Here is a 26,825-nt window from a genome sequence, read left to right on the forward strand (position 1 = left end):
TATGAATGAGGGGGGGAGGGCTGTGTGTGTGTGTGTCTGTGTGTGTGTGTGTGTGTGTGTGCGCGCGCGTGTGTCCTAGCTGCAGGGAGAAGTCATTTTGAGTGTAAACATCCAAAACAATGCATCACTCTTGCATGTGCCTGCAGTAGGCTACATTCATTTCACTCAGTTTTGACAAGAGAAAATGTGCTGCACATGGCATGTTGGATTACTGTGTCGGTTTGACGATTTATTTTAACGTATTCATTTCAGGGTGCAGGTGTGCAATCAGATCACTTTGGGGGAGAGATGGGGTACACTCTGAAGTGGTCACGAGCCAATCACATTCGCACCTTGAGGTCATTCACATCGATGCATATCTCAATGCATGGGGTGCAATGCCATTAAGTTTGATTTTTAAAGAGGCTCAATTTAGTAGCGTTCTAATTTAATTCCAAATGTGACATTTCTCATACATTCTCTCTCCCCACATCCACATGTTTTTTTTTTTAATTGTTTAATTTTCTGTGTGGCCCTTTTTACTTTCATCACAGTTTCCACTTTTTTGCAAAGCCCCCTTTTGCTCCTCTTTAACTCGCCTTATAAATCAGTGCCGAGCCACTGAGTGCTTTCAAAGTAGCTCATTAAATCCCTCCACGCTGTTCCCATTGGACCGAATGCTCTCTCTCTCTCTCTCTCTCTCTCTCTGTCTCCCCCACCCCCCATCTCCATTTCTCTCATCTATATAAGGGCAACAGCTGGTCTTGTGCACCAGAGAGCCGCTGCAGCTTCACACACTCTGAGCAGAAGCAGAGGCAGAGGAAGAAGTGGAGGAGGCGGAAGAATGTGAGGACGTGCGGCTCTTTCCTGCGTGTTTGAATCATTTTTTTTGTAGGAGCAATCATGTGCTTAAGAGGAGCTAATAGCGCGCAAGGACGTTTCGGGACGCGTTTCGGACGCTGCTGAACTTCTGCTTTGCACTACTTTTCAGGGTAAAGAGACAGAAGATTATTTTGAACACTGGAATGTGCCTGACTCGTGCTGCTATTGTGGTGCTGAAGGGACAGCGACGTCAACAGGCTCGCTTCAAGGAGCTGACCGGTTCTGAAGGACCTGACACAGGAGAGGAATTTTAACAGTAACAAAAACTGGGACCTTTTCTTTTTCTAATTTTCTAAAAAAAACATATTTAACACTCTTGGAATGCCCATAACTACGTTTTCCGGGAGAAGAAACTTTTTAAACAAATTTTCATAAAGTGTGAATTGGTAGGCGTGTGTGTGTGTGTCTGCCATCATGCCTCGCTCTTTCTTGGTTAAGAAAGTCAAGCTGGATGACATTTCAGCCGCCGACCTGGAGAGCTCCTACTGTCACGGTCGACGTGGGGAATTGAGCCTGCGATTTCATCATCATAAAGGTGAGTCGCGCACACACGCTATTCCAACGCATTATCTGAATTCCCCAAGTAGCAGCATTAGTCATAAGTGACTCGGAATGGGGTCAAACTCAGGTAGTGGCGAGAAAGTCAGGAAGCTAGAAAAAGTGGCGGTGGAGGAGTGACTGTACAGAGGAGATGCACGGAATGCAGTATGCATCCACAAGGTCTAAATTATGACAAGCGTGTGATTCTCAACACGTGCCGCCTGCAGCCTGTAAACGTCATCAACCTTACTAAAGAAGATAATGTAAAACATGGTGGTTTAAAAAAAAATCCAACATATACAATTTTCTCATTTATTCACAGCGCCACCGAGTGGTGATGTGCTGACTGGTAAAGTAATTAACAGCGAGATGAAGAAGCAGAGAAGATCCCCAACAAAACTGCAGTACTTGTCACTGTGTCAAATGAACAGAAAGAAAAAGATACAGGCCTGTGAGTGATGCTATATGTATTGTTTATGCGGTGTGTGTTGCTGCTCCGTGCATGGGTATGTTTTTCATTAAACAAGTGGAATGTTCATTTGATCAAATGATATGGGTTATTCAAACATTTTGTTTTGTAGATAGAGATACAAAGATACAATGATAAGAAATATTATGAAAAGTGGCAGTAGGGGTTATTTTTTTTAGGTTAAATGCATTTAAAGCAATGCGAGGGGTTAAAATTATACTTCCAAAACGTTGTTTTTTTTCTGTTTGTGATAAACCAAGGTTCAATGTAGCGTTTTTTTTTAATGCTGGAGCTATATTGTCAGCTCGCTTTGAAAATGTCTGCCCCCTAGCGGCCCACTGAATACTGGGGCTACATCCCAATGACACTTGGGATGACAGAATCCGGAGGCATACACGGAGGCAGCAGAAGCAACACGGCAGGCCTATTGTGGCTCCTACACTCCTCCCACGTTATAAATATAACACGAGTTTGACTCGAGCAAGTGGCGCTTGTTGCACACGCACATGCGCACACACACAGCTGCTGTGTTTCTGTCAAGTTGGCATATTTTCCAGGCAGCTTACATGCCTGAGTGCATGGCAGTTCACAAGCACACACACACACGCACAGGAAGCACTTTGCAACCTACATGGAGGCCAAAGCACACAAGTGCGCATCAAGTTGGAAGCATCACTCGCAAACATACATACATGTGTGTGTGTGTATATACATATATATATTATATTGTTCAAATATTGTTGGACGATCCCAATATTAGCCCCCATTCATGCCTGAAAGATGGATAACGTATTTCTTGTAGGCTTGTAGGATTTGCTGGCTTCTTGTGTCATATGATTTCCTGAATTTAGCACACACATGCTCAAGCGCTCTGAGTCAGGCTTTCTCTTCGCTAAAATGAACACTTGGTCATCTTTGCAAAACTTTACTCATGCTCTATAAAACACAGACGCGCGCGCACACGCACATATTCGCAGTCAAGAGTGCTATTATGGAATATTCATGACTCATGACGTCAAGACTCCCCATCTTGTTTGCCTGCATCTTCCCTCCCCCAAAATGTCCAGTTAGCATACAAACAAGCAGCTTGACCTGCACACTCGTTCAACCCCGCCGCGTCTCGCCCGCCCCCCCAGTAGCTATTACCGACATGGATGCCTTTCTCAGAAGTGACCGGTGAAATGATATTACCAGCACAAGTATCTTGAAGTGCGCTAATTGAAATGGAGCAGCTCTATTGATCGGCGCGCATTCTGCAGAGCTTGCCGTCTCACTGAGCGCGTGGGTGTGCGTGTCACAAACGAAAAGTGAAAATTATTTCAACCGCCGAGATCTTTTGGGCAGAAAACGCCGTGTTACAAGAGTAATCCGGAACCCCATGGCCATTTATTCAAATATCAAGGAAAACTGGAGCGAGATTTAAATTCCTTTCAAGTAACGTTTGATGAAAATTGAAATTGTTTCTTCGGGACAACTGGCAAACTTGGATGGAATTAGAATATGTAAATGGACCGAATAAAATGTCCAGTCGGTGTCTCGTACATCCGCCGGTAGCGGGATCTCCAAGTAACGCCAGTCGGCGTCTGATTTCTTCACCAATCATTTCCCGCGTCTCCTCAGGTTACCAGCGGGATTATCTGAGTCCGTCCCCGTATGACGACCCGGTGCGCAGCGACAGGCCCGCCATCTCCAAAGCTCCAAATTCCCCACCCCGCCCGTCCATCATCTACAGCCGCATTGACGGCGGCTACGTGGGCGGCCTCCACGGCGACATCAACGGAGACTCGGACCAGCCGGACAGCCCCCGCTCGGAGGTGTCGTCGGCGGCCAGCGGCTACATCAATGGGGAAACGGCCATCGGCGAGGCCTACTCCGTGGACGCCTTCTTCATCGTGGACGGCCGTTCGAGACGGAAGGCGGCCGGGACGGCGGCCGCAGACGGCGCGGGCAGACCCGGAGCCCAGAGGCACTCGTGCGGCGAATGCGGCAAGACGTACGCGACCTCTTCCAACTTGAGTCGCCACAAGCAGACGCACCGCAGCATGGACAGCAAGATGGCCAAGAAGTGCCCGACGTGCGGCAAGGTGTACGTGTCCATGCCCGCCATGGCCATGCACCTGCTGACGCACGACCTCAAGCACAAGTGCGACGTGTGCGGCAAGGCCTTCAGCCGCCCGTGGCTGCTGCAGGGTCACATGCGCTCGCACACGGGCGAGAAGCCCTTCGGCTGCGCGCACTGCGGCAAGGCCTTCGCCGACCGCTCCAACCTGCGCGCGCACATGCAGACGCACTCGGCGTTCAAGCACTACAAGTGCAAGCGCTGCAACAAGACCTTTGCGCTCAAGAGCTACCTGAACAAGCACTACGAGTCGGCGTGCTTCAAGGGGGCCTTCTCGCCCATCGGGTCGCTCGGAGAGTGACCCTCGAACGTTTTCGCCACCCAGATGCTTCCAGGCGTGAACTCGTCTTCCATCCATGAATTCTGCGAGGGCTCGGATTGCGCCCTGTATGGTTCGGTCAGGCGGTTACCGTAAGGCGGGGGGGTGGGCCGGACGTTTGGGCTTCGGTGGGGACTTACCCTACCTAATTCACCTCTTAATACCACCACTATCACATTGCAGTGAGAAAATCCATCACTATATTTGACAAAAAGCCAATACAACAGCAAGCACCTCTGCCGCAGAGATCATGTGCAGTAGTTCCGAATCAATATTTATCCAATAACATGAAGAAAAAAAAAGGAAAGAATACATTATAATCAGCTGAGAGGGTGACTATCAAATAAAGTGTGCACATGGCCTCAGATGTCAATCAAGTCAAACTTGGCTTGTTCTGAAGTCATCGAGAGACAGCGCTCTAACCTTGCGATAAGGAATTTGAAATATGATTGCTTCAAGAAACAGTCCAATTGCCAATGTAGTTTAAGGAACATCAACCAGCACGACTGATTCTCAAGCAGATGAAATTGACATCGCAACACAGCAACTGAAATCTGATTGGACAAGCAATAAACAGTGCAGCCCATGTGATAAAGCAAATAGACTTTTGAGAATGAAAATGAACATAATTTCTATAATATTCACAAATATTAGAATATAGGTTTAAAATTTAGGACAGTGCTTCTTGATAGAATTTAGGCCTTGCTGACATTAACCCTCCACCATTGTTCGACAAAGTATATCTGGTACCTTGCGCGGTAGAAATAAACACTGGAAATAATCCACAAAGTTGGGGCAACAAAAAAAAATCCACTTGGTCACGCACGGCTACATGATTTTATAATCAGTGCTGGGCATTTATGTCGTATTCATGACACATCTTGACCAAAAGAAATCAACATAGTGACTAGAAATAGCACATGGAGTTAAAAAAAAAAATCTATGGCACGCCTCCAGGCACAGATACGTGCAAAGCCAGTCAAGCATGATAATCGGTCACCTTGCACAAGAAACACAACAACTCAAAATAATCTACCGAGTCTTCTCAGTCCCATGCGGTCACATCTGCAGTGTACGTGTCATTGATGATATCCGTCAGCATGCTCAATAGAACAGAATCGGGACTCGAAATAATCCACATGATAAAATAATAAGAATAATAATTAAATTGGCAACTCACACGACATGTGCAATGTATAAGTCATAAGATTATGACAATTGCCAGAACGCACAACAGAAATAAACAATACCACTACAAATAATCCACAAAGTTAAAAAAAATAAATAAAAAAGACTAAACCACAACACTCACACCCATCTTGAACAATAGTAACAACAAAACAACTGGATCATCAGCCCAGTCAAAAATAGCCCACTGAGAAGCTGTAAGGGCAGATAAACAAAGCACGGCACATCAAGCTCATCATAACCCATTAGCGTAATAGCACAAGCAAGCACAACAGTATCGCAAGCGAGACCGTCTGTCTTCTTGTTGGATCCAAGCATAAGCAAGCAAAGCAGACAGGTAACAAAACAGAACAAACAAAAAAACACACAAGGGTATTTATTTATTTATTTATTTGCTGTTTAAAGGAGATGTTGCCAAACTGTGGCTTGAGACCCAAAATGGGCCCTTTTTTTTTAAAATTAATTGGAAATTCACGTCATCTGTTGGTTTTTGACAATGGTTTCTACCCACTACGTGGTAATACTACGGCAATACGTTTAATATTGAACTGATTAAAAGATTGTCTTGGATGCCAATGTTAGTGGAGACATTCAAAATGTCAAGGGCTAACATTCAAGGGAACTGGAGAATTCTGGAGAGAAAAAAACAAAAAACAAAACATACCACGCAGTATTCCGCTATTTATTGATTTATGTATTGATGCCATTAATTTGCACTTTATTTTGCCTTCTGTTTGGAATATGCCAAAGCATTTGACACTTTTTAATTTATTTCACCTTTTTTTTACTATTTTTTGTTTGTTTGACATTTTCATGAAAACCTGCATGCAAAAAAAGGTGACAACAGCCTAGCAACGAAAAACTATGCCAATGTTCTCAATATTTTAGTTGCCAAAAAAAAAAGCTACATTTACTTTGTTTTTTATTCTTCACATCGGATCAAGCAATAATGCAATTTTTTTCAGATCAATAGTTTTTTTCCGTTATTGTATGTGTAGTGATGATACATGACGAAATATCAGGGAGTTTGCAAACCACGGAGGCTATATCTACAGTATTTACATCGATATATTTACATTAAGTGTCTCACACACACACACACAACACACACACACACGCACACACTGCTGTGATCCTTTTGAGGCCTTCTCCGCTGAGGCGATTAATCGGGGACACGATATGCATGATAGTTATGGACTGGAGAGCTTTTTTCCTTTTTTTTTTTTTTGTACGTGCTTTTTATGCACTGCCTGCCTTGTATTAGCCTAAAAGTATTCGTAGAAGAACGTAGAGGATACTACGGTTCAACCTCTGGTGCTGGAACATGGATTGTTCTTATTGTGAAAAATGTAAAAACAACAACATACCTTTTCGCAAGTTAGCTGGTCGAACAAAGCAGATGCGATATTCTGACGATATCTTGCCAATTGCAAGAATGGGAGAGCCATCTATGACACGGTATCAAAGGACGGGGACATTCTTCAAAAGCTGTCGGACTGGAAAAAAACCCCGGCAATGTTACTAAAATAAACACACTTGTCAGACAAAGCTAATTTGGAGAGGAAAAATGTCGCAATGCTCGGACAGTGAAATCATAATTTAGTGTTGTGGAACGTAGTTATTGAAAACACGACATTATTAAAAACATCTTTGTATTGGTCCTTTGGTGTGGATAGATGACACTAATGTATGAAAGAAAAAAATGTCGACATCGCACGATGATACCTCAGAGTAAAAAAAAAAAGTTTGAGTTAGCAGTCAACGTTTCAGCACCAGAGAGAGCCGACCAAACACTTTTAGAAGACACTACTGTAGCCTATAATAGCCACGAGTTAGTCGACCTATTCTTATGAAAGCACTTCTTGTTCCTCGTACCAATTGTAACTTCTTCAAAAGTTCTCTTATTTTTGGGTTGGTTGTTTGTTTTTTTTAATTTTTATTTCCAATGTGAATAGCACAATAAGAGTTTAGAGATTCAGGTAGACGGCGCCTTGTTTGTAGAAAGAAGGACCGCAGTCTCATTTTTCTACTAGAAAGGATGACAACGTCACCAATGAATTTTACGACATGCCCCTTTTCTAGATATTCAATATTTTCAAGCCTTGTAAATAAGCACCGAATGGACTGATGGATTATTTCTAGAGCTCTGTTACTGTAAAGCGTGATGATGATGATGACGATGATGATGATTTTTCCAGAGCTTCCGAATTCTTGGTGGGTGGGCGTTCTATTCGGGTCCTCTAATGTAAAGCACAAAAATAACACTGGGCATTCCCCCCGTCCTCCCCTTTCACTTATTAAGAATAAAAGATAGTTTCAATGTAAAACATTGTTTCTTTTTTTTTTGTTTACTTTTTCAAGGACTCGACTCAAATGCATTTGAGAGACGACAAAAAAAAAACTATCACTGTTTTACTAATGCACTGAATGACTTCACAGGAGAACTGACGACAACGAAAAAGAAGACAAGAAATATTTTATTTATTGCCCGGGAAGCATTTAAATATGCTAATTCCGCTTTTCCCATCACACTTGACCTTTTCAGCCCGAAGCAGGCGATGGCTTTAAATTGTTCATACATGCTCCCCTAGTGCGCTCGCCACTTTTAAATCATTCATGCCGCGATGAGCAAAGTCAAAGCTTTCCAAGTACGATAAGAGCAAAACTTAATAGGAGATGCCTTTGTTTTGAAAAGAGGACAACAGAAAACAAGCAACGGGAAGATTCTTCTTGGAAAGACTGCAATTTTCCATTCCGCTTCTCCTCACAAAGGTCGCAGGCGGGTGCTGGAGCCTATCCCAGCTGTCTTCGGACAGTAGGCGGGGGACACCCTGAACCGGTTCCCACCCAATCACAGGGCACACATAGACGAACAACCATCTGCGCTCACAGTCACACCGAGGGACAATTTAGAGTGTTCAATCAGCCTGCCATGCCAAAAAAAGTTACTTCTATGGTTATTAAAAATATCACCTCGACATTTCAGACTTTCAGTTAAAAAAAAAATCTTTATTTTTTTTCCTCTTCTCTTTCAATTGAAGATCAACTCTCAGCTTCTGTCCAACTTGTCCTATTACACTTTGGTAAACTGTTTGTTCTCAGAATGCTTGGACTTGATTCTGTTCGGACTGTTTTTTTTTTAATTCTCTCAGACATTGCCAAATTTGTCAGGCACTCCAAATCATTCCCATCGGGTGGCTGACATGGCAGCAACAACACACACACAGAACACGTTGGTAGGGACCATTTGTTGCTTGGTTATGTTCAAGCAGGTACAACTGTACCTTTCACACGCACACACACACACGTGCGCGCACGCAAACAACATTGATGTGCAATGCACGCACACACACACACTCAAAGACACGCGCACACGGCGCAGAGTGTGATCGGCTTTTAAAGGGTGGTTTCACACCTCATCGCATTTCAATTAGCAGGTAACACACACACACACACACACACACGCAAGGCCAACAAGACGGTGTGTCTACGACACGTTCGCTTAGATTCGCCGCAACTGCTTCCTTTGGCATCCCACTGCGCTTTTACATCAAGGTGAGTGACGGCGCTTTGACCTCCTGCTTTGTCAGGGGATGCGCTGGCAACGCACATGCCCAATGGGCAAGATACGACGAATAAGGAACGATTCCCCCCGCCCTCAACGACCCATCCCCCAGGTTGCTCCTCAGTGGTCTTTATACATGGAAGAAAATGGGGCAACTCCAGACTTACAAACGACATCGCTGACTATCTTTGTGGCAAAGACGACACACTGGGCTCTCCATTATTGATTCGAAAATGGTGCAAATTAAAAGACGGAGCCACGCGGAATTGCTCAGAGCTTCGCAGACACTTTTGGCGAGGCAGAATTTGGTGGGAGAAGTCATCGTTTGACAAAGACATGGAGAAATACGTTGGGGAAAAGTCCGTAGTGCCACGAGAAATAAAGCGACAACGTTACGAAAGGAAAAAAAAGTCACAATGTCATGAGACATAAGTCGTAATATGAGGACGATAGTCGCAACGTTATGATGAAAAAAATGCGGACAGTAGACCCCCCTCATAGTCACTGTTTGGCACCTGTGGATGCACCTGTTTGAACATTTTTCCCCCTCAGGATATATATATTTTTTTTGGGGGGGGGGGGGCCTCCTTTTCATGGAAAACACATTGGATGTTTTTCTTCGCCGCTTATCCTCACTCTGGTATGTTTGGAGCTGATCACAGCTGACATTGGGCAAATGTTGCAATGTTCAGCACAATGTTTGTTGCTAGGCAGAACTTGTCAGGCAAACTGCGACGTGTAATATTACGACTATCGTAAAAAAAAAAATCTGCAAAGTTAAATAAAATAAAATAAAAAAGGCTGTGTCTAAACGCTCCACTTTCCAGGGGGGCTCACCTGCTGAGAACATCTTCTCTGCCGACTTCTCACGCCCACACACAAAAAACATTCGTTTCTTTCCCCATGATGGCAAAAAAAAAAATGAACCTTCATGCTTTGTATTATTTTTTTCCCCACAATAATCTCTCTTTTGCTCTAATGCGTCTTTTATTGCGCCACTACAGTACAGTGCCCTCAGGCACTGCACATAAGATTAAAAAAAAATACAAAAACAACAACAACACAGTCTGTTCGGCCTAATATGAACAAATCACACCATATGTGGCTTTCACACCTACTGTAGTCGGAACTGAATCGTGAAAACTGCCCGTGTTGTTGGTATGTTTTGAGAAACAGACAATACGAAGGGTGTGGATGTCAGAAATATATTGTTTTCTCAAAGAGAAATTCTCCAAAACTATTTCCAAATGGTACACTAATTATTTTCCGAATAACAGACCAGATAGAATTCTCAGAAATATACAACTGCCTTTCTTGAATTAGAAGTTTTGCTTTTCTCTAAATTGTGCTTTTTTTTTCTTTTTTCTTTCACTGCCGTGCTAGAACGGCCACGGGCACAACACTTAAAAGAACAGCATGGAGAAATCACAATGTAGGCTGCACAAATAGCTTTAATTAAGTGGCTCAGACTGCTTGCGTTGCAGTTGTGTTTTATGGGCTACGGGCTGCGTGAGGCATTAGACATTCAAAGACTAAAGACACAAAAGGCAGACGTAATGAAGGAGAGTGAAGAAAAATGGCTCTGCGCGAGAGTGCCGGCTATTAAAGTTGTATTGCGCTCTGCTTTTAGCATGTCGGCCATCAGCATCAAGGCGACTTGGGCTTAATCATTTTTTAAAAAGCTCTGTCCTTGGCGCGCATCCCAGACGTCCTCCTCCACGTTACGTACGACGTGCGCGCCGTCACACTCGTCTGCCTGAGTTTTGTATGATTAGCCGAGCAACTTTTCAAATCGTTTAAATACGATCGAAATTTCGAAAAATCCCAAATGAAACGTGAGCGCTCTTGCTTCGCCCACATTGCACAGCACTGACAAGACACGTGTTGGTTTTATTTTAATGGGGCCGTTTAAAGACTTTTAAAAAATGTAAACCCAGTGATGGAAAAGGGACGAGCGTCGTTTGCTTTACATCCTGCGTGAAGCCAAGAGTGGAAGAGCAGAAGCCGATCTCCCACAATGAGATCATGTTCCGACTTCCATTAGAGAAGCAGCACACCGGTCCCGCGCAATCGATACCGTCCGGCGCGACGCCTCGCGTATTATTTCGCCTCATCGTGCGTCGCCGGCTGTCGGACGGAATCAGCGAGGAGACGTCCGAGGAGGGACGGGGGGGATTGATCGCGCAGGGAGGGCGGGGGAATTCATCTGGGATTTTAGCGGTGACTTTCAAGGACTTGATGTTCCACTTGAACTACGTCGGGGGCACCGTGTGGTTGGCCAAGGGGAAAATAACAGCTTGAAAGACAAAAACCCCCCCAACACAATTCATCCACAAATACTGTAAAAATGTATTTCTCTGCATATACAGCCATCTCATTACCTCTGCGTCCCGCGTCCTGGACGCATAATTTTCCCGACCGACGCGCAGTTCCAAATAATGTGCGTTTTTGGGACGCAAGGAAAATTCTCGGTCAAAACCCCCCACCCCCCCGAAAAAAAACCTACGGTAAATCATTTTTCCCAGCGACGATCGCCGTTTGACAATCGCCGCCATTGTTGTTTTGATCTCGCGTTCAGTGATCTCGCGTTCAGTAATCTCGCGTGACGAGATTTCCGTTCTCGCAAGAATTTTGCAAATTCATATGTTACGCACACACACACACACACACACACACACACACACACACACACACACACACACACACGCACACACACACACACACACACACACACACACACACACACACTTCTTCTCTTCAAAATAAATTTCTTGTAAAAAATGCAGAGCATTTTGAGTTTTATTTTCTGTGTGGACCCAAACACTCCCTCTAGCATCGGAGGGTGCAATATTTTATCATCCTTGTATGAAAGTCATTCGACTGGTTGAAAAGGCGCTGAAAAAGCAGTGAGTTGTCATCGAGCGGTGTTTGACCAAACTGCTGCTGACGAGTCTAACCCTTCCACGGGCATTCATCCACGCACTGTCGAAGTTCTGCTTGGACGTCCCCACATACAACCATACTTGATGACACGTTGTACAAGCGTATGGATGCTCATATGGTAATACTAATTTACTTTAGCCTGTCTACAGGGTTTCACATAATATGTTAGAATTCGGCTACCAGACTTTCATTTTGGAGAGTAAAACTATGACTATAGATAAAAAAAATCATTAGAATCTCATTTTATTCTCGAGATTAAAAAAAAAAACTATTGAAACTTTATTCGAGTGAGACTCCAACTTTTTTCTGGCATCATTTTTTTTCCCTCAGCAGGTTCCTAATACACCCCTAGAAACCCATTCCACCACAAAGCCAGAGCGACACGCGTCAAAGTAAACACAAGCGCTCCCTTTCGCCAATTTCCGGCGAAATGCATCCTCGTGTCGTGGCGGCGGTCGCCTCCTCGAGCTTGGCGCCAAGTGGTCCCACGGCCCGCCAGCAAGTTGGAACTGGGGGCTTTAACGGCCACAAAAAAAAGGCTGACGCTATGACATGCCATGGAAACGCAGCAGTATATTAGCGCCCCACCGGGGGAACCAAACTGCTTACAGGACACACTGCGAGGAGAGCCTTTAATGACCCAACGTGTGTGTGTGTGTGTGTGTTTTGATCAATAAAGCCCACAGCTGTAATAAGCTTGCTGGACTCTTTGAGACACTATTGCCGACGTCTCGGGAGGACTGATATGAGAAAGTGTTGAGTAATTTAGCTGGACAGCAAAATTCAGAAAGGGGGAGGGGGCGCCTCATGACTCAGACATCACACACACACGTGCTCAAAACGTAGCATATCCACAGTTCTCATGTGAGATAATTGGCTCGGAAATACACCCATGAATGAGCATCAATAACGGGGACATTAGAGGTGAATAAGTGATGGTCTTGCGCTTCACTTGTAAACACACGTGTAAACGCACCTTCCCCATCGGTAGCCTTCAGGCATTCAGTGAGAGGCGGAAAATGTATGCATGAAGACAAGCGCGCATATTGTTACGACCGGACACGCGCACAAAAACCTTGGACACGAAAGACGAATTATGTAAGGCTGTGAAATTATCGTCCGTCCGTGCTTCGATCTGTCGTTTATCATGCTCACGTTTGCGTGAGCAAAAGCGGAACAGCAGTTTGTTAAAAGGGAGTTTGGAAGTAGCCGCTTTTATCTCTCATGGAATATACATGATGTTGCCATTATTGCAGCGCAGGATCGTGCGTTACGGCGAGGCGGCGCCAGGATGGGAGGGGCTTTCCCCGAGTGATGAACTGCACATGCAAATCTGAAAATGTCCCCCCACCGAAAGAAAATCCACCGCCTTCAAGGACAGCTTGGTGACTGTTTTTCACATTCACCTAAAGTCCCAAATGAATCGTTACACTATCGTCGTCCCACTTCGATATTTCCCGACCGATCCAAACCATTCCAACAGTCCGAACAATTCCGTTGCATCTCGAATCAGCGTCAGCTCTCCAGCAGTCACACACAATTTCTACAGCGAGCCGTTCTCCAGTGAGTCACGGCTGTGCAAGAAACAAGGCTAATGACACTTTGGGCTCCATGACCGCCGACTCTCTAATGAGACGGAAAGTGTTGCGTCATCTCAGAAGAACACAACACTGAATATACACACACAATGTTGTAAGAACTGTCAGTAAATGGGAACATATTGCCAAAGCAGAGCTGCAGTGTTGTTGGATGCGAGAAGAAGCGTCAAGTAAGACACGATTTTACTGCTACTGCAGTGTCCTGGTAATGTCGCTTTACTCTACTTGCAGTATTTCCAGTGAAAGCAAACTAAAATGAAAGCCTTTGAAAGTCAAATAATCTAACGAGAGTGTTCGGATACATGGCTCAAAGAAACCGAGCTGTTGCATGGTGGCAAAATGCTTTGTTGCTTTGTCTCCCCTCCTCAACGTCCATCTTTTCCCTTTCTTCCTCAATTCCACGATGGCTCACATTATTCTTTTGTGCCACTTTTGCTTCATTTCCTCTCTCCGTTTCATCGTTTCTCACTCTTGTCCGTCCTCATCTCCCTTTACATTATTTCCATTGTATCGCCATGGCAATGAATCGCTGCATTAATCATATCATCGGGGTGGCGGATCATGTTATTAATCAGGCCTTTTTTTTTTCTTTCCCCACCCCCCTTTCTTCCCTCGTCTTTCCGGGCGGCGTAGGAAAGCAAAGCCACACGTTGGTGATTAGCAATTAAATCTCACGCACACATTTATATGGTGGCACCCTGCTGAGTTTTAAGGTTGGCCAGGCAACAGAGTCACTTCATCTCTGCTGGTTTAATCAAACTGTCACTAGTACTCGAAGAGCAACGACAGTAAGGAAAGTCTACTATTTTAATACATGACTATTTATGTCTAATTCAGGGGGGGGGAAGCATATCATTAGCCTAATAGCATAGTGACCCAAGTCAGAGTGGAATGTTTAAATCAAGAGAGAGCTACATAGACATCAAGAAAAAAATGCATTAATTTTGAGCTTTTTTTTTTATTGATAGTGTGACTCCTGCAACATTTTTTATTAATATAGATACATTTTCCTTCCGAAAATTGATCAGTTAGAACACATTTATTGTTTTTTATGAATTTATCAAATGATATAATTCTATATACTGTATATATACAGTATATATATTTTTTTGTTTTTAAACAAATCACATCAAAATCTAAATTCTACGAAAAACCCGGCCCATCGGCGCGTTTCAAAAACGAATAAAAAGTACAGTCATTGTTCGTTCGCCACTTTCCACCACCAATAAAAAAGGACAAGGGTACGGCAGCTAGCGCGGCAAGCTTCTTTTGCTAGTGCACAACGCCCCTTAAGGTCTAAAAATACTGGTCGGCCACCATCTCTACCATCACGATGTGCAACAAAAGTGCTTTAATGCTACGTGAACTCGCGAGACGGCATATTTTTTTCCAGTTGTTCATGCGATATGCAAAAGGTGTAATATAACTTGTGTGGGCCATTCTCATGTAGCAATGGGTTCAATTCAATAACGCAAAGACAGACACTCACGCGCACACACAAAAGAATTTCATTTGAGATCAGAGCTTCATTAGTGCAGCTCTAGTTGTTAAGATTGATTTAATTATCAAATCATGCAGCGTGTGTGTGTGTGTGTGTGTGTGTGCGCGAGATTAGGCAACTGATCTTGGCTGACATTGATCAGCCTCGTCTAATTGGGAGCATCTAGCCATGTAATTGATTCCGCTACACTTCACCATGTGAATTCAACAGCGTCAGCGACACTGATTCACACGGATTTCGCCCGACAACACAACATTGTGGAGCGGCCACAGCAACGCGCCAAGGCAAAAAAAAAGGCACTGGTGTATTATCAAGTGCAGTCAAGACTTTCCGTGGGAAAGTGATCGGAAATCCAAGCAGAGAGGGGAGTAAGTAATACGTGCTGACCGAGTGGAAGCAATTACAGATGGTTAAAATCTCAGTGGGATGCTTTTCTCCAAAAGCTGGACGAGTAATGGGAAGAATATTAATGAAATATTTATTCGTGGTCACTCATTAAAAAAAAAATCATTAAGCTTCAGTGAACAGCTGGAAGACACTTGAGTGAAAAGTTGGAGCTGAGAGTAATTGGGTCCGAGGTCTTTTTCCATATGTTGAAGATGGAAGTTGTTGGCACCCACGAGCTGCTGGGGAACTGACCCATGAGACAGTTTACTGTAATTAGATCCGAGCAAGATCTATACCAAAAAGATGTCTCTATCAACATAATCTGTGAGAAAAGGAATTGAGTGGGACATACTTGGGAAAATTGAGTTTTGATTTGTTTGCATCCAAAAAGTTAGGCTGGATGACGACACAAAGCCACTTCGAACATTCCCTACTTTTGTCTTTCAATGTCCCCCCCCCCCCTCGTTATTTGTTTGTTTTCTTGCAAATACAAACTTTTAACATTTCGGCTGTAGCGAAAATTGTTTTTCGCAGACTAATTGCAGGAAGTGGAAAAAAATCTACTGGAGGCTGCGGAGTGACCTTGCACAAGCCTGGCCGCTGAGATAAGCTCGGCGCTCTCGCTCACTTGCTCTCTCCCATCCAGCTCTCGTTTTCTCACTCGGGCAGTTCTCGTTGAATTTATCAACCACTATTTAAAGACACACAACTGCTGTTTTGGTTAGCAACAGGCTCCAATCGGGAACTCTTAAATCTCCACGCATGGGCGTGATCTCTAAAAACCACTTTAAATGTGTTTTAATTTTTTTTTGGGGGGGGGGGGGTGTTGGGGTTCTCCAAAATAACCGTTACTGGACATGCACACAAAGTGCCTGCAGATTTAAAAATAATAATAATAATAAAAAAGCAGCTCGGTGTATCATGAAAGAGAATACTTTCTTCAAACTCTCTCTTCTCCGCATACACAATCAATAGTCATTATGCTTTGCAGATTGATCCACATTCTTCATCTAACAGAAGGAACCGTGGGACCTGGCAAGCAGGAGTATTCCAATGCAAGTGGCGACATCTGTTTCGATATGAAATGCACTGACACAGTAAACAAAAGAACAAACAGGCGCAAAGGACGACGAGTGACATTGATCGAGCAAGAGGGGATAGTAACTGATGAAAGGAGTAATACGGGCATCAAAGGACGCCCCTCGATCACGCCGTAATGACTTTAATGTGTTTCCTCATACCCATTAAATGTAATTTTAACTCTCACATTTGGTGTTAAAAAAACTGCCTTCAGACAGAAAGGCAATGCTGAGACTGCGATGGCGCTATAATCAAAAGTTTTTGGGTACAGGGACTTTTTTTTTTGCCTAGGAGACCACCTTTTAATCCTAAAACCAAAAAACTGCATAGCCCCAAATAACAGAAGAATCAAAAAGAGGCCTATATTTGACTAAAAAGTGTTAATATGATATGTTACAATAATATTATTGATGGAAAAAAACTTTTTTTAATGATACCACATACATTACCGTAGATTTTGCAAACCCTAAAGTTACAAACTTCAGTCTAAGAACCACCACATGACATTATGAAGTACAGGAAAGATATGGCAAATTAAGCCGGCATAATTCGGGCACAAGCCTACTTTGTCAGTTTAAAAAGAAAAAAAAAACAGCAGAGATTTCTTAACGGAGGCAGCAGAAGCGCGTTTTTAGATGATAGTCAATCCCAACTCTGATTGGGCCCAGATTGAAAATGGGATTCAGAGCGACGCCGCATGCGGAAGTTGTGACAGCACAATCATAACGCTGAGGCCTTCGTACCATAATCGGCAGTCGCGCGCACAATCCTGTTAACACTGCGTTTTCCCTGTTGTGATTGCAGACGTTTAGGATGACGTTCCGCCTTGTCCGGCAGGATAAAACCGGGATGGCAAAAACACCCAGAGTGAGAGTTTGGAGTTCTTACAAGAACGAGGCAGAAAGCTAGCAGTAAAATGAGTCTATGTCCAAAAATGTATTTGATTTATTCTTTTTTTTTTTTTTTTAAGATATCATTCCTCATGTCCACTGCGGCCCATTAATCGATAGGATAATCAATTCGATCGTGATTATTTAGCGTACGGTCTAATTTGATTGATATATAGGAGACCGACACTATATTGCAAAGATTTGGGGTTTTGAGTCTTTGTGTATGGGCGGAGCATGGCAACAGAGTGCCGCGCAGAGGTTTTTATTTATTTTTCACTCTTATGAAGGCATGAAAGTTTTGCACGGAGCCTCCCCCACCGGGACGTCGTAAAGGACGACATGCCTTTCCTTGATCACTCTGCGCTTTGACTACCTTTAAACCTTTTGCCAAAGCGTGAATCATTTGATGAATTTCCACTCACACGACGTCTCCCGCGTCTCGCGGCATTTCTGCCGTGGCTGGCCATCTGATCTCTTAATGATGTGTGAAGCTCTTTTTTTTTTTTTTTTTATTAAAGTTTTAGCCGAGTCTCTCATCTTTGCTGCTTGTAGGTGCCCGTGCAGATGAAACGGGCCCATTTATTTATTTATTTATTTAATTATTTATTTTTCCGGGGCAAACTTCATGCAAACTAAGCACTTTGGGAAATCTGTGCCATCCGAGGAAAGGCTTTCAATTTGTGTAGATTGCTAAAATCCCTGTAGATACAAGATGCATACATCAAACAGAACAGCAAACAGCCTTGAGATGCCTGGTATTAGAAATAAGGAAGGAACATTGTCGCTTTAAATTGTAATGGGTCCGAAACGACAGCTGGGGAAAAAAAAACACTTTTTCCATCCTTCCAAATGCTACCAATTAGAATGCATGACTCATTGTAGGAAATCTTACAAAATCCTGGCGATAGCGGACAAGCGACAAACGTCGAAGCAAAGCAGTGAGTCCATTCGGTCTGTAATTAAACGGCAAGCGCGTGACTGCGCCGCACTGTGTCACCGCGACACTCGCATTAGAATGAATGACAATCTCCCAGCCAATCACTTTGTGCCTTTATGGATCATTTGTCAGAGCCGGGACCGTTAGACTGCCAACTTCTTGACATTTACCCACAAATTCACATTTCTCGCACACATGCAAACAGGCGTGCACACGCCACTGAACGCTTGTTGGCATTTTGCAACTGCACATTTTTGTTCAGCGAGGCGTTTTCAAATAAAGGACGTGAGCCGGGGCCCGTGCGATTTAAGACAGATTGATGTGTTCCACCCGTTTGTCAGAAAAAATAAAAATAAAACACGGACGGATCCAATTGAAGCCTTTAAAAATAAATAAATAAATAACTTGCTATCTCCGGCTGACGTCGTCGGCGTATTAGCGGACGAGCAGATGAGCGAAGTACTGACAGAGAAGCTGAAAAGATTAACAGGACATCATCACCCTGTCGGGGGAACTTTAACGAACTGTGAAATCAGTCAGCTTCGGAAGCAAGTCTGCTGGCTGGACAAAACCAGTCTGGCTATTTTAGGACTAATGCAACTTCCGTGGTTTTGTTTTGACATTTGAATCGACCAGGAAAGAATTGAGTAGGATTTTGGATGAAAGAAATCTTTGAATTCTCTGTGTAGGCTATAATTCTATCTAGACTATAAGAGAGGAAATATTCAAAGATGAAAATGTGACGCTGCGCAATGACTCAAAAATAATTTAGAAGAGGAGCGCCTCCAAATTTCTGTAGTGTCCATGGAAACGAGGTGAGGTCCGGACTGAGGTTGGACCCAACGCGACACCCCAGGCGGACTAAGAAGACGAGAGGTCACGTGTGGAAAGCCCAAGAGGAGTCCACATTGACACGCACTAAAGGCATGCGCGAAAAGTCTTAAAAGATATTCACAGAACTGTATGACCGGGCTGTACTTTGAGCCTAATGAGACCCGGGGGTTATCGGAGATTCACGATATGACACTTCCTTTTGCTACACTTGACGCTGAAAAGGTTGAAATTGAAAAGTTTCGCTTGCAAAGATCACACCTGCTGCACAGATGTTTCGAATAGTTTCAGTTTAATTTGGGCTAGGACACGGGAGAGTGCCTTGACGGCTCTGACCACCAATTAAGGGAGTTTTTCTTTTTTTTTTTTAAAGAAGACTGGAGTTGATGTCAACATAGGAGCTTTTGTGGATTTTATCTTCTTGCAGAATACTTTGCTTTCATTTATGTGTTGCCATGGAGTCTCGAAAGATGGTTTAAAAATACAAGGTTTCATTTAAACGTTTGTTTCATCAACCAAGATAATGCATATTTAATTTCTTGAGCATTAAAACCAAATCATCTTTCCCCATTAAAATGAATCTAAATGGCATTAATATCCCCCCCATCAAAAAAAAGCATTGCGTTTTTATTAATCAGAACATTTAAGAAAATAGCACTTGGCAAATTTGTTTGTAAAATATGCAGTAATTATTAAAAAGAATGTAAAGAGTCTAACAGTCTGTACATCATGCTACTTCAATGTCATGTATTCTTTATCATCTGCAAACTAATATCACTGCAGCTTACCGAGCAGTTTAGTCTGTTGTCTTCATGGATATGTTTTGTACTGCACGCAGTGGCCAATGCGCACACAGCAGGAGTTTTACATTCCTCATTGAAATATCCGTTGCTTAAATGGATACGATGCTGCGACACTGATGCTAGTTTTATTAGCCTGTCTATGGTGTTTTTCATTGTGTGTTATCATGAAGCTAACCGACTTTCGTCGGACTGTAATGTGGCGTTTGGTTCAATATTAGTTTTGAAGTTCTCCTGTAAGATTAACTGAGGGTGAAACACAAAACAAAAAAATGTAAGTCATGCTCCTATTAAATCAAGGCGCCACATGTATACTACAGGGCTTGATGCCGTGTACCCTTTGCTACTAAATTCTCATTCGGAGTACAGGCAGGAAGAAGCTAGTGGAGACACATCATCAGTATGCAGGGGTGCAGCGCACACGTGTTGCCTGCGAAGCACTTTGCGACATGTTCTCTGATCCATGACAGAGTGAAGGGCTGAGTGGGGGAGGGGGACTTGTAAGGCAAGGGAGGACGACAGGAGGGCTTGGGCGCAGGATGGATTTTACAGCCATACTCATTGCACTCCAACAGTTTTTGGACTAAGTCTTACTACCATTTTGTCATTTTAAATTCGTTTTTGTCCAATTCGTACTCAATTATTACACGTAATATCACCAATCATTTTTTTGTTTTCTTTAGTGTAGTGTTTTTTTGGAGGGGTGGGGGCAGAACCTGACAAAATCCTTTCAAGTCTCCATGGCAGCACACCAATGAAGGAAAAGGTCCCTGCCATATATGACAGGTGATAAATCTACAAAATACAAGTGTTTGGAAATAATGTTCCTACATGCCTTTTTATATAAACTTCCCAATTGATACAAAATGGACTGTGCTGCCATTTTTTTTAACACAGTACTGTAAAGCCCATCAGTGACTAGAATCAAGGTGCTCTTATTGATGCCACAGAGTTTCTTGCGTGAGTTTGTCACGAGAAAGCCCCAAAAATAAATGCGTGCAGTATGTAAACAGGCAGACCCCCTGGAGCGGCTGTTGTCCCTGGCGAGTGCCGTATGCTATAAGCCACACACGCACGCATGCAACACAAACACATGCTTGCAGATTTGGAAGGTAACCAGAGTCGGCCTTTTTAGGCGCACCAACAAGTAGCGAGCAAAACGTGTGCGTTTGTGTGCACACGTGCGTCTCTCGCCAGGGGTGCACAACGCACACATGAATCTATGACCTCCATTTTCAGTGGATGCCATTTGACAACATCTGGATTTCCGCGTCATTTAATTGCAAACGCAAAGCACCACAGACAAAAGCTTCGGTTGTTGCGTTGCTTTTAGCATTCGCATTCAGAGACCGCAGTAAAAATGTTGTCTTGATTTGTTTTGACAGCCGCCGCATAAATTCCAACGCATTACTTTTTGTGCATATTCTTCTAATCATTTGATTGCATTAGATCTATTTTTTTTAAATTACATTTTGTAGAGAGTGCTCCTAAAATTTTCAAATGTCACTGCACTGCCTTTTGCACAGATCTTCCTACGTTTTTGCGAGCACCTTAACTGCTTTTTTTTTTTAAATCTTTCAAAATTCTTGGAGTTTACCTGCAATACAAGTTCGACTGAACTGAATTATTATGAGTAATATAATTGCAATGCTCTCTGTACAACTTGTACGAAGTCAGTATTGGTCACTTTTTACGTATATACTGTATATATACAGAAATATAAACACACACACATATTATATATTATATATATATATATATAAAATTGAGGGGCAGCCTGGTAGTTCAGTGGTTAGCACGTCGGCTTCACAGTGCAGAGGTACCGGGTTCGATTCCAGCTCCCGCCTCCCTGTGTTGAGTTTGCATGTTCTCCCTGGGCCTGCGTGGGTTTTCTCCGGGTGCTCCGGTTTCCTCCCACATTCCAAAAACATGCGTAGCAGGCTGATTGAACGCTCTAAATTGTCCCTAGGTGTGAGTGTGAGTGCGAATGGTTGTTCGTTTCTGTGTGCCCTGCGATTGGCTGGCAAACGATTCAGGGTGTCCCCCGCCTACTGCCCGAAGTCGGCTGGGATAGGCTCCAGCACCCCCGCGACCCTAGTGAGGATCAAGCGGCTCGGAGGATGAATGAATGAATGAATGAATGAATGAATGAATATAAAATTGAACACCACTTCGTTTTTTGTAAGTTAAACAAAAAAAAATGAAAAGGACAACAGAAAACAAGAAATACAATCAATCATTTATTCACTGCTTTACACAAGAGCACAAGCTCAGTTTCAGAATCATAACTTAACATCATTTTGTGGGATAAAGTCAGGTAGTGCTAAAATAATATATACCGGTATTTAAATTTAGCATTTTCTTGCTTTCCTTCATTGGAAAAAAAAACTTGTTTAAAGCATGTTGGCATAATAAATATTCCATACTAGTCACAAATTTGGACACACGTCAGTTGATAGCATATCATCAGTGTCCTGTGAAAACAAGTCCATTTTTGTTATTAAAAATTCTTTATTTTTTTTGGTTGATTTCCGCATTTCATACAAATATCTGTTTTTCACAGGACATTGACGATTAGGCAAGTTTGTCCAAATTTTGGAATCCCTTACGGGAACCATGATTTTTTTTTTTGTTACATTTTCACATTTACTGACCCCAGTGAGCCATAATGGCATCATACAAGAGAAAGCCACGCTGTTGGAATTAAAAGAATATGTCTGTGCATGAAGCACACCACCACAAAGATAAAAATGTTAATTGGCCTGGAAGTTGCCGAATTAAAGTGATTACCAATAAAAGTCTCGATTTCGCTTTCTATTGTAGAAAGGCGGCCAACGAACAAACAAGCTAATTGAGTGACAGACTGGAGTACACCGGATATGTTGTTTTGAAAGACAGCAACAGTTTGAAAGGCAGGACTCAAGTAAGTCTATGAGTAGCCGAGTTCTTTCTTTGAGTTGTCGGCACGCGTCAAAGCACATCGTCGTGACTATTGCCTGACCGCCGGCAATCGGGACGCACGGGAAGGGAGAAATGCAGTCTCGATTTGTTGCGACAGCGCAATGCACACGAGCAACACTTACAGGACTTTAGTGCGACAGTATGTATCGAACAGAGGCAGAAATGTCCTTTTGATTCATTTTGACAGTCAGCAAGCTTAAAACACACAACACCTACCACCCTGAAGTGCGGAGTGAGGTTTTGATTTGTATTGACAACGGGCTACAGTTGAAAATGCATGCTCACGACAGGACTGAAGTGTAACAACAACCTGGAGTCAACAATCACTTTTTGAAAGGCGTCTCTCTTTCTTTGAGGTGTTCACCATTCTGAGTTTGGAAATGTCTGAACTTGTTTTGACAGTCGGCAACAATTTGAAAGGCAATTTAGTGCCATAAAGGACTGAAGTGAAACAACAAGTCGCTTAACTTTCTCTCTACGTTTTCTGCAGGCCTCAAAGCATGCCGTTTGTACCACTGTTTTTTTTTTGTTTTTTTGGGGTGGGGGGGTGGGGGGACATGAGCAAAAATGGCAACGTCTAGACTTGTTTTGAAGTGTAACAGTTAAAGCGCCAGTCATCGGAGCGTCCAACTGGCACTAAACCTGGCGCATGAAAATCAATAAGTACTGTACAAAAACTGTCGTACACATTATTGGGCAACGTTTAGCCTGACCAAAAGGGCAAACCCCAAGTGAGGTCGAGGCTGTGCTTCGCAAACAAATGCAGCGGGTACGTAGTGGTAAAAGCCGATGAATATTTCAGAGCCAAAGACGTCTGTACATGGAGCAGACATTACTGGGGAAAATCGCTACATTGCAATAACACACAAACTCACACACACAGACACGTATTATTAATATTTCCCTTTCAGTTATAAAACAATTATAGTCCTCTACAGTCCTCCGACAGGCTACTTTATTTCTGAGGAATAAATAAAAATGTCAAATTCTTTTTGTTACAATTACAGATAATAAATGATAATGTTTCTCTGAGACTAGGATAGTGAGTAAGTACAGTAAATGTTCGTGTTTGGGCACAACTCTGCTAAATATTTCAAGATTCTCACAAGCGCACAAAAAACAAAAAGATAAAAAAGACAGAAAAGGGTATATATAAATCACTCAAAGAACCAAAGGGCAAAGTAATGGCCAACGGCAGTACTTTAAACCTTGTCCCAGTGAGCTAAGTCCTTCTCAGATACAAGGTTTGACTCCTTGCAGTGAGGCTAAGACGAAGCCCATCAGAAGAGCTGCAGCAACACATCAGGTGCCCACTCCATGGCCGTCTGGGCCACGGCGAAAATGGCCGCCCCCAGTGTGGCCGACAGCCCCCACACTGCCATCTTGACCATCCTGCTCCCCTTACCCCTTCGCTGGACCCCGTCGTAGGATAAAGCCACGTCCAAGCCCGAGTGGCGAGCTGCGGCGAGCACAGAACAAGGGTGAAGAAGAGGAGGATGACGAGGGTGAAGGGTTTTATGAAGATTTTTTTGTTTTTCTTTGTTTTTTCGAGGAGTGTTTGAGGAATATTACAACACCGGAAGTAGAGACACAGAAGCGTAAAGATGTGATTTTTTTTTTCATCCACTCTTATTAACATCACCACCAGGTTAGGCTGAGCCAAGTACTTCGCCGGTGACTGTCATGTGAAATGGAACACAAACTGCTTAAGCAAGGCAGACACGTACCGTTTTTTAATATCTTACCCGATACGTAAATGCTTCAACACCCCGGCATGCCAACGAGAAAAAACACCACGAAAATAAATAAGTAAATAAATAATCTGCGTTGTGGTTGTAAAATCTTCTCTTTATAATTGTTTTTGTGACGAATGACTTTATAACTACTCATCATAAACATTTCCTCCTCTGTGTCCAGCAACAGCGCCAGCCTCAGTGAGCTTTCTGATTGGGGGAAAATCACAGAGTCTGCGGATCGGACTAATTCTGTTTCAAGACTTGTGATTTCAACTTTTAAAGACAATCAAATATTAGGGCTTTTCTGATTTTATTTGACCCCGACTGTTGAACCCCGCTGAAGGTTATTCCTAAGGTCTGAATAACGTTAGGTGATGGCAGCACACCAAATGGCTGTGGTATTCTACAACATCTGTTTATTTTTTTATTGGACTTCTCTCTGACTAAATGAGACAAGGGCCACCATTATGCGGAGACCCTCAGAATATCTCTATCAGTACCTTTTCTTGAAGTGGCAGAGGCCTGAGCCTTGGTGAGACGCTGGAGAACCGAGTCCGGTCTTTGGTGGAGTGTCGAAAGCTGAAAGTCCTTGAAGGTGCTTATGGACAAGCTGGAGAACAACAAGAATTGTATGAGTCTAGGGCTTCCCGTTCTGATCTCAGTTACTTTAGCAAACTAAGCTAAAACTCCCAAAACATTTTTGTTCAAATAAAATACAAAATGAAAACTATTGAAGCTACATTTGACGTTCCTAAAACTATTAGGCAATTAATTTAATACATGAGCCTTTGGGATGATTTTGAATGTATTCATTAGGCATTAGCTCATGGCCATTAACTAGAAGAAGGAAAGTCGACAAATTGCAGAGGAGTTGCGGTTCTTTTACTACGCGTCGCCTAGAAGCGACAGCCAATTAAAAACTGCCACCAGATGACATTGCTCCTCTGCCCTTGGTCGGTTTGTTACGGCTCTGATACTACCTCTGAAGGTGGGAAATTCCTTGGTCACTTTTGGCAGGATCTTTGTGTGAAATGTTTAGTTGGTTTAGGTGGGTGCTCCGAACCTTTTACGAGATCGTAGCGCAGGCCGCTTAGCCAGCAAGGCAGGAGGGTAGCAGCGGAACAGTTCTTGGGACTGGCTGATCAGGAGATCGTACGGGAGGTCCTGGGGGATGCGTGAGAGGAGGTGGTGCAGCATGGCCATGTCACATTCCGTCTGCTTCACTTCCTGCTCTCTGTGCAACACGATCTGGGAGAAGGACAGAACACGTTGCAATAGCATTGATGCAAGGATGAAATTATTTATTATCTCCACTTTCACGGGAAGACCCGGTATGTGGTTTACTTACTGTCGCAGCGAGATAGATGGGCATCATGGGGTGTGAGGCCAAGAAGAAGTCATAGAGTCTCAGAGTGTGTTTGAACTCAGACAGGACGTGTCCGTACCACGTGATGAGCCAGGAGAGGGCAAAGATGGTGCCCACCTCCGCTCTAGTAGACAACATCAAAACACCTAAGTGAGGCATGGTAACTCGGTTTGAAAATGCTTTCCCCACTCAATATGACCCTGATTTTAAACTGCAATTATTTTTTTCATCTTCTTTCCCATATTAACAAAAAAAAGCAGTAAATTAACCTGTACTACAGTAAACAATATAAATTTATTATACAGAAATGTTTTGGTCTTAAAGGTTAGGCTTACGCTAAAATAAAGGCAAATGAACAATGAAATCATATGAAAGACAGTTTGTCTCTTTTAATTTGACTTTTAAACACTTTGACATGCAGTCTTCAAAGCGTTCACAATATTTTGCAAAAAAAAAATGATGGAAAGACTTGTACCTGATCATGTAGTCATGCAGCTCTTTGTCAACTTCTTCCAAGATAGGCATCAGGTAGTTTAAAATGTGCTTTGTGCTATCCATTGTCTGATCCATGAAGTCCCTGCAAACAGAAATAAATGTTGACTGGGGAATTAAGACAGAGGAACCTCAATTCATGAATATGCAAAAAATATTTTCGAAAGAAATATTTCCTCGGTTTACGCACTATGCTTTCGTCTGTACTACGTTTCCTTCACATAGTCAGTTGTACTTTCTAT

The 26,825-nt window shown here is 43.1% G+C and overlaps 2 protein-coding genes across 5 annotated transcripts in view; one reads left to right on the forward strand and one right to left on the reverse strand.

The window, feature by feature from the left end:
* Positions 1–26,825, reverse strand: part of zgc:63863 (uncharacterized protein LOC393372 homolog) — a 52,313-nt gene that overhangs the window by 10,903 nt on the left and 14,585 nt on the right. For 2 of the 4 annotated variants that reach the window (XM_052070380.1, XM_052070379.1), the window contains 5 exons: positions 26,567–26,668; positions 26,074–26,215; positions 25,789–25,973; positions 25,226–25,335; positions 22,256–24,448 (listed from right to left, as the gene is read on the reverse strand). In XM_052070380.1, the coding sequence (XP_051926340.1) occupies positions 24,270–24,448; positions 25,226–25,335; positions 25,789–25,973; positions 26,074–26,215; positions 26,567–26,668 (718 nt within the window). In that variant the 3' untranslated portion in view covers positions 22,256–24,269. Of the gene's footprint in view, positions 1–22,255; positions 24,449–25,225; positions 25,336–25,788; positions 25,974–26,073; positions 26,216–26,566; positions 26,669–26,825 lie in introns of those variants that run through there. The other 2 variants (XR_007963124.1, XM_052070383.1) reach the window with 1 other exon arrangement.
* On the forward strand, positions 729–7,823 carry LOC127603788 (transcriptional repressor scratch 1-like). The gene is made up of 3 exons (XM_052070404.1): positions 729–825; positions 971–1,396; positions 3,491–7,823. The coding sequence occupies exons 2-3, from the start codon at positions 1,276–1,278 to the stop codon at positions 4,288–4,290; spliced, it is 921 nt and encodes a 306-aa protein (XP_051926364.1). The 5' UTR covers positions 729–825; positions 971–1,275; the 3' UTR covers positions 4,291–7,823.

This window comes from Hippocampus zosterae, chromosome 7, assembly GCF_025434085.1.
Source record: "Hippocampus zosterae strain Florida chromosome 7, ASM2543408v3, whole genome shotgun sequence".
Taxonomy (NCBI): domain Eukaryota; kingdom Metazoa; phylum Chordata; class Actinopteri; order Syngnathiformes; family Syngnathidae; genus Hippocampus; species Hippocampus zosterae.